The sequence below is a fragment of the Chelon labrosus genome (genome assembly GCF_963514085.1).
Source record: "Chelon labrosus genome assembly, chromosome: 23".
NCBI classification, from domain to species: Eukaryota; Metazoa; Chordata; class Actinopteri; order Mugiliformes; family Mugilidae; genus Chelon; species Chelon labrosus.
Window position 1 is genome coordinate 142,167 of NC_140356.1, and position 11,886 is coordinate 154,052.

The 11,886-nt window shown below is 41.4% G+C and overlaps 1 protein-coding gene across 1 annotated transcript in view; it reads right to left on the reverse strand.

The window, feature by feature from the left end:
* The window catches only part of tmbim4 (transmembrane BAX inhibitor motif containing 4), a 29,132-nt gene extending 24,243 nt beyond the window's left edge, over positions 1-4,889 (reverse strand). The window contains exons 1-2 of the mRNA XM_084573259.1: positions 4,774-4,889; positions 4,353-4,467 (exon numbers count right to left, since the gene is read on the reverse strand). Coding sequence (XP_084429385.1) covers positions 4,353-4,443 — 91 coding nt within the window. The 5' untranslated portion in view covers positions 4,444-4,467; positions 4,774-4,889. The remainder of the gene's footprint in view (positions 1-4,352; positions 4,468-4,773) is intronic.
* Between the last annotated feature and the right edge of the window lie 6,997 nt (positions 4,890-11,886).

Sequence of the window (11,886 nt, forward strand, 5' to 3'; positions counted from 1 at the left end):
GATATGTGTATCTATGACAGATGTATGTCTATCTCGTTTCTGCTTTTCTCTTCTCTCTTCTCTGCCTCCACGCGGCTGGCCTTAGGCAGATTGGGGTCCCTCCATATGAGCTGGGTTCTGCTCAAGGTTTCTTCCTGTTAAAAGGGAGTTTTTCCTTTCAGGCTTGCTCTGGGGGTTTCAGGCCAGGTTTTGTAAAGCGTCTTGAGACGATTTGTATTGTTATTGACGCTATATAAATAAAATTGAATTGAATTGAATCTTTTCCTTCTTGTTTTTTTTTCCATGCCTCCTTTAAAACCCATACTTTGACTGCGAATTCCTGGAAATTGATTATGAGTGCTCTCGGGGGTTTATCTGTAGCTGGCCTCTGAGGTCCGGATCTATGTGTGCATTGTATATTTAACTCCATCTCACCCGGGATCAGCACCTCGCTCCAGATGAGCGCCTCAACAAATTCCAGCACGGAGTCTTCTCCCTCTTCTCCTTCTGCCTCTCTGAAGATGCGGATGTTAGCGTGACTCTAGATCATTTAATTTATGTTGCAGGACTTTGCTGTTTCAGGCAAGAGATCAGTCGTTTCAGTCGCCCATCTCCCGACTGTCTCCACCCTGGACTCTGCTACTTCCACTCGGTCCAACAGGTTGTGGATTTCTGTCCCAAGCTTATCAAGTTTACCGTTGATTTCTTGTCCAAGATGAGTAAATTATTGTCGCAAAGTATTGCTATCGCCTTTTAGGTCAGTTTTGAGATTGTTAATTGCCTTAATTATGTCCTCAGAGGCCATGCTGACCTGATCTAATATATAGCTGCTGAGTCCGGCTGTCATCGTGTTTTTCTGTTTTACCAACTCTCTTTTGTCGACTTTTTGGTTTCTAAGTGTTCTTTCCCAATCCATCTATTTTGTTATCAAGCAAAACTAGATTTTAAGTTAGTTTGGGTGTAATTTGCGACTTGTCTGGAAGAGCGATCTCACCGTGTGTCTGGCTACTCCATGTGCTAACCCGGAAGTCTCTGGGCAGACTCTTTTAGCTGAGCAGAACTAAGGCGAAGGCAAAGAAAAATAAACATCGGAAGAAAAACAATAGGGACCCTGCAACTCATCGCATGGACCCATAAAAATCGCAACAAAATCAATTGGGAAAAGCAACATTTAAATATCTCAAAAGCTGCAGTTGCTAACTTCATGAAATTTGGCATACACAATCTGTAAAATATGGTGTATACGCCCCTCAAACTGCATGACATTACGTCTACAGTGGGTGCTACAGGTGACACAGAAACATTTCATATGACTTTAAGGCCTATAACTTTTGAGGTATTCTCCCAATCCTTATGAAACTTAGCACCCGTCATCGTAATACGCTTGTGAACAATCATGGCAAGTTTCGTTAAATTCGTGCTGTAGGGGGTGCTCCAACGACTACATGTTTATATATCTCACAAACCTCCACAGTAAATTGCTTGAAATTTGACAATAATAATCTGTGGACGACTCCTTACAAGCCCATCAGGTTTCGTGCAATACGGTTTAAAGGGGGCGCTACTGGTGACACTTGACCTCCTGTCAGGTCTGTGCACACAAGGAAAAAATATATAAATTTTTGGAGACATGTCCTGTGGTCTGATTAAACTAAAATTGAAATGTTTGGCCATAATGATTACCCGGACATTTGGAGGAAAAAGGAGTAAGCTTGAAAGCCTGAGAACCTGCAACTACCATCATCATAGACTATAGGAGAAAGAAAACAGAGATCCCTCCACTAATCATCAGTGGGGACTGTGTGGAGAGGGTGACAGAACTACACAATTCTCGTTGTCTCACAAAAGCCCAGAACATTATAAAGGACACCCACCATCCTGGTCACTCCCTGTTTGAACTGTTACCTTCAGGCAGACGGTACCAATCAATAAACGCAAGAACAAATAGACTCAAACACAGTTTTTATCCAACAGCAATAACAACCCTCAATGCTGCACAAAAATAACATGTACTTTTATGATATGACTGGGTGTTTTTTTTGTGCAATGACTGAATGTGGATGACTGTGTGTGTGTTACTTATGCTGCTAAATGTCTTTATTTTATTCTTTTTATTAATAATGCACTGAGAGGAGAGCATTTTTAATTTCGTTGTTCTTGTGACAATGACAATAAAGACCTATTCTATTCTATCCCTCAGTAAACACTTATGTCAGCCCAGCTGCGAACACAAAAATGGATATGACCCATCTATTGAGCCTCACAGTATTCCAAGAGCAGATAAGATTCCAACAAAAATGCCAATCCCTCCCATACCCCTCACAGGACAGGTGGTTACAGAAGATGAATGAATCAATAAAAATAGTTAGGCCACACCAAGCCTTTGATTTTTAACAGCACAATGTACGTAACTACAGTTAGCTTGCATGTATTAGCCACACCGTGATATCAACTGCTCTGAATGCTTATCTTTTGTTTGACACCTCACAGAATCAATGTTTTGGAGTGGTCCTCACAGAGTCCTGATCTCAATCCTACTGAATATTTTTGGGTAAAGCGGAAAAGCAAACTATTGTGAGAAGCTTGTGGAAAGATACCCCAAACATTTGACCCAAGTCACACAGTTTAAAGGCAATGCAACCAAATACTAGGGCTGGGCGATATATTGATATAAAAAATATATCAATATATTTTTTAATGTGATATGGAAGTGGACCATATCGCATATATCGATATAGCTCAAATTTGCGCTGTGCTCCTTGTTCCAGGCAAGCTGCTGACCCGAATCTCTCTGCACTGCTCTCCGCGAACCCGCCCCTACTCTGTGCATGAAAGAGTAGGCAACAACGTCTGCGGAGTGTGCAGAGGAGAAATTGGTTAGTAAAAGTAAAAGCAGTGGCTCAGTAATTTGGAGATGGTTTGGATTCAAAGTATCAGATGAGCAACAAAATTACGTTATATCTAGGGAGCGCCATAAACAAGTTATAGCCAGGGGTGGAAGCACTACAAATCTTTTTCACCACCTAAAACAGTGGCACAAACTGTAGTACGAAGAGTGTGTACAGGTCAGCATTTAATACCATAGTCCCCTCCAGACTGGCCTCTAAGCTGCATGACCTGGGCCTGGACTCCTCCCTGTGCAGGTGGATCTACAGCTTCCTGACCGGCAAACCACAGGTGGTCCGAGTGGGTCACCACACTTCAGCCCCCCTGACTCTCAACACTGGATCCCCCCAGGGCTGTGTGCTCAGCCCTCTGCTGTACTCGCTGTACACACGACTGCGAGGCCACTTCAGACTCCAACATCATCATCAAGTTTTCTGACGACACCGCGGTTGTACGACTAATCTCCCACGCTAACGAGACAGCCGACAGGAGGGAGGTGTCCCACTGGTGCCGGGAGAACCACCTCCTGCTGAACGTCAGCAGAGGGACTTCCTTCCACTTATTATCTGTGGCTCTGAGGTGGAAAGAGTGGACACCTTCAGATACCTGGGAGTGACCATCTCACAGGACCTGTCGTGGACTCACCATCAGGACCCCTCAGAGACTTTAAGCTCCCTCTCAAGGTGCTCAGGAACTTTTACACCTGCACCATCGAGAGCATCTTGTGTGGGAGCATCACCACATGGATGGGAAATTGTACCAGGCAGGACTTCCTGGCTCTCAAAAGGGTGGTCCGTTCAGTAGAGCGGACCATCAGAACCCCCCTCCCCAACCTGCAGGACACTTACACCAAACGTTGCAGGTTAAGGGCCAAGAAGATCCTGAAACAGCCCAGTCACCCCGGACACTCTCTCTTCTCTCTACTGCCATCAGGTCGGCATTTCCGATGCCTGAGGACAAAAACTGAGAGGCTGAAGAAGAGTTTTTATCCTCATGCCATCCACCTGCTCAACTCTGAGCTTTAACCGGACTTAAATACCACTGCACTTTACTCACATAGCTGCTCAGTATTGTAAATGTGTTGTAAAACTACCCCCTTTCTAAGTTTACACTTGAGTTTTACCGTCTATATTTTATTCTACATTACAGTCTATATTTTATTCTATTTTTCTTGGTGTACATTACACTTATATTGTTTACCTGGTGTGTTAAGGAATTTGCAGTTACTACTGTTTTACTGTAGTACTTATTTTACTACTGGCTGCAGGTACAAGAATACATTTCACTGTGCACTGTACTATGTAAAACTGTGCATGTGACAAATAAAACCTATCTATCTATCTATCTATCTATCTATCTATCTATCTATCTATATCACCCAGCCCTACCAAATACTAAGGCAATGTAAATAAACTTCAGACTTAGAAGAAAAAAAAATTCTCTCTTTAATTATTTAGGTAAACACAATGACATATTACTTGACTTACCCATACGTATCTGGATACTCGCTGTAGCCACATTCGTACCATAGTTAAAGTCATCTTCAATTGAAGATCTAGGGTATTTTTCACTGCTCATCGTGTTACTGTGACGTTTTCTCACCTAGACATAGAAAGATAGTTCACTGCCATGGATTCAATAAACACAAACGATAAGCTCTTGTTGCGCTTATTACAGAAACCCCTTCTTTGCCTTACTTCCCATGAATGTGATAGTAGTATATTACACAGGCCTAAGAAGTCTCTGCTGCTTTGTACAATCCCTACATATCAGCACTGTGCTTCCTTTTGCGTCCAACTACTCCAGAGCCATTAGTTACAGTGAACCCGGCGTTGACTAAATAAATTAATATATTTATAATATTAAATTACTGCCGAACTAGTTATTACTGAATCATTTGCTACGTACCGTGGTGCATATGCGATGTCAACAAACGTCGAGTCTTCTTTTTCTTCCTGGTTTTTCTTCTTCCTGCTGCTGCTGCTTCTTCTGCTTCTTCTTCTTCTTCTTCTTCTTCTTTTTATATGGCGGTTGGCAACCAGCTTTTTGGTGCATTACCGCCACCATCTGGACTGGAGTGTGGATCAAAAGGTCAACCTACACTTTCTTAAATTCTTTTTAATAACCCAGTTACCTTCAAAAAAGAAAACAAAAAATGAAAACAAATTCCACCAGATTCTCTCTGCAGTATATCATGTATATTTAATGTCATCTGGTTTTCACTAAGTTGCGAAATCAATCTCTCTCTGGCTTGATGGTATTTAGGACAATACATAATTACATGCTCTATTGTCTCTTGACTATTGCAATATTCACACATTCCATCAACATGTTTTTTCATTGTAAATAATGTTCTATTTAATCCTGTATGTCCTAGCCTCATTCTAGATACCACATCTTCTTCCTGCTTACTTCTGCACACATTCCTGCTCCTCCCCACCTTTCCTTGAATGCTATACAGGTGTCTCCCAGACTGTTCATTATCCCATAAAAATTGCCATTTTCCATTTATTTTAGATTTAATTATGCTCTTGACTTCAGCTTTGCTGTATTTAATATCTACCTCTATATCAGACTTTCCTGCTGCTTTCTTCGCACATTTATCTGCTAGTTCATTACCTCCTACACCTATATGAGCGGGTACCCATATAAATGTAGTACTACTACCAGCCTTAAGCAGATTGTTAGCTAGTTGGATTATTTCATACACTATATCTTGTCTAGATTCAGAGTGAAAACGTTTAAGGCTTATTAAAGCTGAGCTGGAGTCTGATGCAGTCACAGCTTGCTTAGGTCTATTGCTCTCTATCCACAATAAGGCCATCCATATTGCTATCATTTCTGCTGTGTATACAGCTAAATTATCAGTAATTCTTTTTGCAAATTCAATGTCTAATTGAGGGATAACATACGCAACTCCCATTCTTTTATCAGTCTGCTTAGATGCATCGGTATATAAAATGACTGCTTCTTTATATTTGCTAGCTATGTAACTCTGGACCCTGTAATGATCAACTTCAACATCCTTCTTTTCCTCTAATAAGCCCAAGTCAACTGGGACCTCTGACAGCAGCCAAGGAGGAGAAACTGGATATGCCACTGTAGGACTTATTTCCAGAGCACTGATTCCCATACTTATTACTTTTTGCCTTATGGTCCAGCCAAAACTTTTAATTAGGTCATTCTCTCTTTCTTGACATTGATATAAAACTGACTGACTCATGTGTTTTTCACTATGACCCTTTAGATTTGCCCAGTACACAAGAGACAGCTGGTCTCTTCTAAGATGGAGAGGCATCTCCCCCATCTCTACCAGGACTGCTGCCACTGGCATTGTCTTAATTGCCCCACAGCATAGCTTCAAACCTTGATTTTGTATGACATCTAATTTTTTAAGTGATGTTTTAGCAGCAGACCCATACACTACACACCCATAATCAAACACTGAACTCATCAGCCCTGTGTAAATGGCCTTTAAAGCAGGTATACTTGCTCCCCATTCAACTCCACGCAGACACCTCATCACATTCAACACTTTCTTGCATTTGTCAATAACTTTTTCCTTCCTGCTTCTTCTTCTTCTTCTTCTTTTTCTTCTTATTCTTCGTCCTGCTTCTTCTTCTTCTGAATTTTTTGGCAGTCTTGACGTTCCTGAGGGCATTACTGTCCTCCGCAGGATAGGATCAGTTACAACGTCCACGTTACAGTTACACGGCACAGGGACTGTTTTGCTGCATTTGGGCCAGCATGACTTGCTATTATTGATGGACCAATTGATGAACAAATACCAGCAATCTGTCCATGAGCTGAATATTCAAAGTCATTCTATTAAAGAATGGTTAACAAAAAACAAAATTAAAGTTTTTAAAGTCAGAGTCCTGACCATAATCCAATAGAAATGTTGTCGAAGGACCTGAAGCAAGCAGAAACCCACCAACATCTCAGAACTAGTCATGGTCATGGTCAAGAGGATTTTTATAGTCATTGCAACCATATATATAGCCAGTGTTGGAAGGGTTACTTTTTAAAATGTATGCCCCTACAATCATCATCATCATCATCAGAGGTGGCAAAAGTATTCACATTCTGTACTTAAGTAAAAGTACGGATTTGTGTAAAAAATAAAAAATAAAAAATACTCTGGTAAAAGAAAAAATACTGATTCAATTCCCTTAGTCAAGTAAAAGTAAGAAAGTACAGGCTCTGAAATGTACTTAAGTAAAAAGTAAAAATTATTTTGCCATTAATAAAACAATTTATCCGTTGATAATTTTGCAAAATGAAAAAGTTCTAGCAGAATAATCTAGACTTAATTGACCAGGTGTCCTGCATGAGCATCTGGGTAATTTTTAATAATAAATTGAGGGTTACTGGGTTGTTGTTTTTAAACCCCTAGCTAGTGTTTGCTATAAAATATCAAAATGGCGTGTTCCCATAGCATTGCTAACATTGTAAACTAGCTTTCAAAAGATCCTCAAAAGCTAATGATAGCAACAGAAACCACACCATACATGAATTTGTTTTTTTCACATTAGATCAGTAATTCTCAAATACTGGGGTAAAGTGGACTTTCAGTACTACTTTCTTTTTTCATTCATTCATTTTATTTGGCACATAAAACACGATAAAAACACAACAACAATACAAAAAATACATTAACAATACGTAATTAAAGAAGGAACGAGCATAAAGGCATGCCAGGGAAACCCGAAAAACCCTCATTGTATAGGAGGATTCCCCAAAAGAACATTTAAACTTTAATTAAAGAAAAGCAATCAAAACATAAAACAGACGACAAAACAGTAAATAACAGAAAAAGAAAGAACATAAATAAATAATAATTATTATTAATAAAATAAATACTACTGTCTTTATTGATGCTTGAACGATAAACAGGGGGTGCCTTATTTGATTTTGGTATTCCTTCACTCTCCTTACCTTGAGCCCCACTGGTAAGCCACAGTACTGATCGGTCCCCGTTTGGTTAATTTCAGTTTCCCCCGTTGTGTCTGATATTGTTCTTAAAAAAAAAACAAAAAAAACCAAAAAAAAAAAAACAATTTTAATTGATAATTGTAATAAAAATATTTTTAACTATTTTGGAACACGTCTCCAGCTCCCTTAGTACGACTTACCTGTGTGCTTTGGGTTGAGATCAAAAACTCTTGAAAACTATTTCCTTTCCAGTCCTGACTGTTGTCTGCGCATATGCACCGAACAGCGGTTCAAAGTATCCGCCCTTTTTGGAGGCCCGAGGATGGATGCTGGATGGCGCCCCCGACTGGGGACAATGGTTCTGCTGGGAGACTTTAATGCTCATGTGGGCAGTGACAGCGTGACCTGGAGGGGCGTGATTGGGAGGAATGGCCTGCCTGATCTGAACCCGAGCGGTGTTCAGTTATTGGACTTCTGCGCGCGTCGCAGTTTGTCCATAACTAACACCATGTTCGAGCATAAGGTTGACAGCCTAGGTTGTAGGTCGATGATTGACTTTATAGTTGTAACATCTGACCTGTGACCATATGTTCTGGACACTGGCAGGGGAACATCAGATGGCAGGGGGAGACGCCACACATACCTGGTAGGCCCAAACGAGTAGTGAGGGTCTGCTGGGAACGCCTGGTGGAAAAACCTGTCAAGATGGTCTTCAACTCCTGTAGGGCTGTCCTGGCTGACACATCTCTGCAACACTGTGTGGACATCGGGGGCAGTACCTCTGGATTGGCAGACCGGGGTGGTGGTCCCCATCTTTAAAAAAAGGGGACCAGAGGGTGTGTTCCAACTATAGGGGGATGGCAAGGTCTATGCCAGGGTGCTGGAAAAGAGGGTCCGGTCGATTGTAGAACCTCAGATTGAGGAGGAACAATGTGGTTTTCATCCCGACGTGGAACCATGGACCAGCTCTTTACCCTCACCAGGGTGCTGGAGGGGAAATGGGAGTTTGCCCAACCAGTCCACATGTGCTTTGTGGATCTGGAGAAGGCTTATGACCGTGTCCCCAGGAGCATCATGTGGGGGGTACTCCAGGTGTATGGGGTGGATGGCCCCTTACTAAGGGCCATTCAGTCCCTGTACCAAAGGAGTGCGAGTTTGGTCCATGTAGCCGGTAGTAAGTCAGACCTGTTCCCAGTGAGGGTTGGACTCCGCCAGGGCTGCCCTTTGTCACCGGTTCTGTTCATTACTTTTATGGACAGAATTTCTAGGCGCAGCCGGGTGGGGGAGGGTGTCGGGTTCGGTGATCGGAGGATCTCGTCCCTGCTTTTCGCAGATGACGTGGTCCTTTTAGCTTCATCGAACAACGACCTCCAGCTCTTGTTGGGGTGGTTCACAGCCGACTCTGTAGGGATCTCTCGTCTGGCCTGGGAACGCCTGGGGGTCTCTCCGGAGGAGCTGGCTGAAGTGGCTGGGGAGAGGGCTGTCTGGGCTTCCCTACTGAAGCTGCTGCCCCCGCGACCCGGACCCGGATAAGCGGAAGAAGACGAGACGAGACGAGATGAGACGAGACGAGAAAAAATGATCAGCTTCACATCCAGCAATAATGAACATTTAAACACCAGAATGACTGAATTGCCCTTAAAGATAATACCTGTTATAGGATGATAAAGTTCATGTCAGTGCACTGTAGCCAGCTTATATTATGATTAATTACTATTGATTTATGAATTCTGCAAATAAAGTAAACTTACAATAAACATGGCTGGTAAATTAAACATGATTACCTAGTCTGTTTACTAAAACAAATTCAACACAGATAAGGCCAGCAGTTATAGCCTAACACACTGATGCTAAAGGTACTTATTTTATACTTGTCATGACGGTGTTGCTCTACAAGTATAGCAGATGTACAAGCTAACAAAGCATTGCATCGTGAATGTTGTGAACTTCTGGTACTTAGCATGCAATTGTACAACTGAGTACAAATCAGTTCCTTTACTTTAGCTTGTTTGGCTAATGTGTTGCTTGGGAAGCAACACAGGTGACAAAGACCAGCCAATGCAGCCAAAGTAACTTTTATTGTAGCCAAAAATCAAAAAACAAGGATAACAATAAAGACCAAAAGGTGGAGGCTGGCGCCATTGCAGCAGGCCCAAGCTGCAGTGTGTGAGAGAGAGTATGTGTGGAGCTACCCAGAACTCTTAAAGGCCTCCAAACAGGTGCCAGAAATCAGGAGGGAAACGATGAGGAGGAGCCTCTGATCATCTGAAAACTTAGAGAGATTAGCCTTGGACATAACACCCCCTCCCATAAGCAGGTTGCTCTAAAGCAACCTCACAGTTAGGCTAGTACATAGTCTGCCCATATTGTCACTTAATATAAACACTTACGACCTTGAAAGGGCATCTGCAAGAACATTATCCTTCCCACGCACATGTTGGACGTCCAAATTAAACCCCTGCAAGACTAAACTCCATTGCATTAGCCGATGGTTGGAGTTTTTCATCCTGTTGAGAAAGACCAAAGGGTTATAATCAGTGTACACCACTAGGGTCTGGCTGGAGGAAACATAAACACCAAAATGATCCAGGGCTAGAATAAGGGCTAGTGCCTTTTTCTCTATAATAGAATAGTGTTTTTGATGCAAGTTAAATTTTCCTGAAAAGTAACAAACAGGATGCTCTACCCCCAAGGAATCCTCTTGGAGGAGGACAGTTCCAACACCAGCATCACTTGCATCAACCGCTAGTTTAAAAGGCCTGCTAAAAGAGAACAACAAGAACAGGACTACTAGCCAACAGTGCTTTCAGGCTCTCAAAGGCAAACTGACACATATCAGTCCAAACAAATGGAACCTTAGAGCTAAGCAAGCAGTGTTGGGCAAGTTACTTCAAAAACATAATACATTATGTATTACTTGTTACTGTCATTTCAAAGTAATTGATTACATTATAATATTACTGTCTCTGAATTGTAATGCGTTACACTACTACTGCATTACTTTTAAGTTACTTTCCCAAAAAGAACTGGAAATATATATATACTTATTAAAAAAATGTATCTTATTATGCTCCTAGGCTTAAGGCTAACAATAGAAGAATGTAATAGGCACAGTTAAAGAAAAATAACTTGCATTTAAATGAGAAGATGAAGTTGGAACAAGTGCAAAACAAACTTAAGGTCAATAAATGTCAAAAAAGCAACCCTTTACAAGCTAACCTCCTGACTACCAGGAAAAAAAATATCATCCAATCACAATTTCTTTTTAATTCCCCAATCTTTGTAAGGTAATTAGAATGCTGAAAAAACTGCATTTGCTTGTTAAAGTATTATTTTTAAACCACAAACTTTCTTCGATTGTGCTATTTTTGTCATCTTATCATAGACAAACCCTTTCAAAATAAAACAAAATAAAATTGTGGCGTGCTCTTATGCCACTGTGGGTTCTTTCAGCAAGGATTGAGAGAGCAATGACGTTTTCGTACTTTATTGTTTAAGTCACAACACAGTTACACGTCTATAGTTGTCTTTGGCAGGCATAGTCTCGCCCTGCCAACAGCCAAGCGTGTCGTCTTCTGTGTCGTGTCTCATCTCTCTCAGGTCCAGCACGCTACTGTGTTTAAAAGGAGAGTGATTAGTCTAACAGGATGCAGGTGTGCCAATCACTCTCACCTGGTGCTGCTCTCATGAACCCTCTCCACACCTCTCTCCTGCAGCCGATGCACCACGCCCCCTCCACAAAAATATAAAAAAAAATTTTTTTCCAATTTTTAGGGGTGCTGGGACAAAGTTTAGGTGTGCTTGAGCACCCCTAAAAACGGGCTACTGTCTGACGTCGAGCCTGATTCAGCCGTACAGGAAGAAACGTTTTACAATTTGCACTGATTTTTTTTTCTCTGCTGATCTCGCTGTCTTATTGCCGATAGTATAAAAACAAAACATTACTTAATTTCGGGTTAAAATGCATTGTAATGCGCGTTACTGACCTTTGTACCGAGTAAAATGTTACCCAATTTTTTTTTTGGAATGCCTTACATTACCATGTTACAGCAAAAAGCAATACATTACGGTAATTACATTACTTTT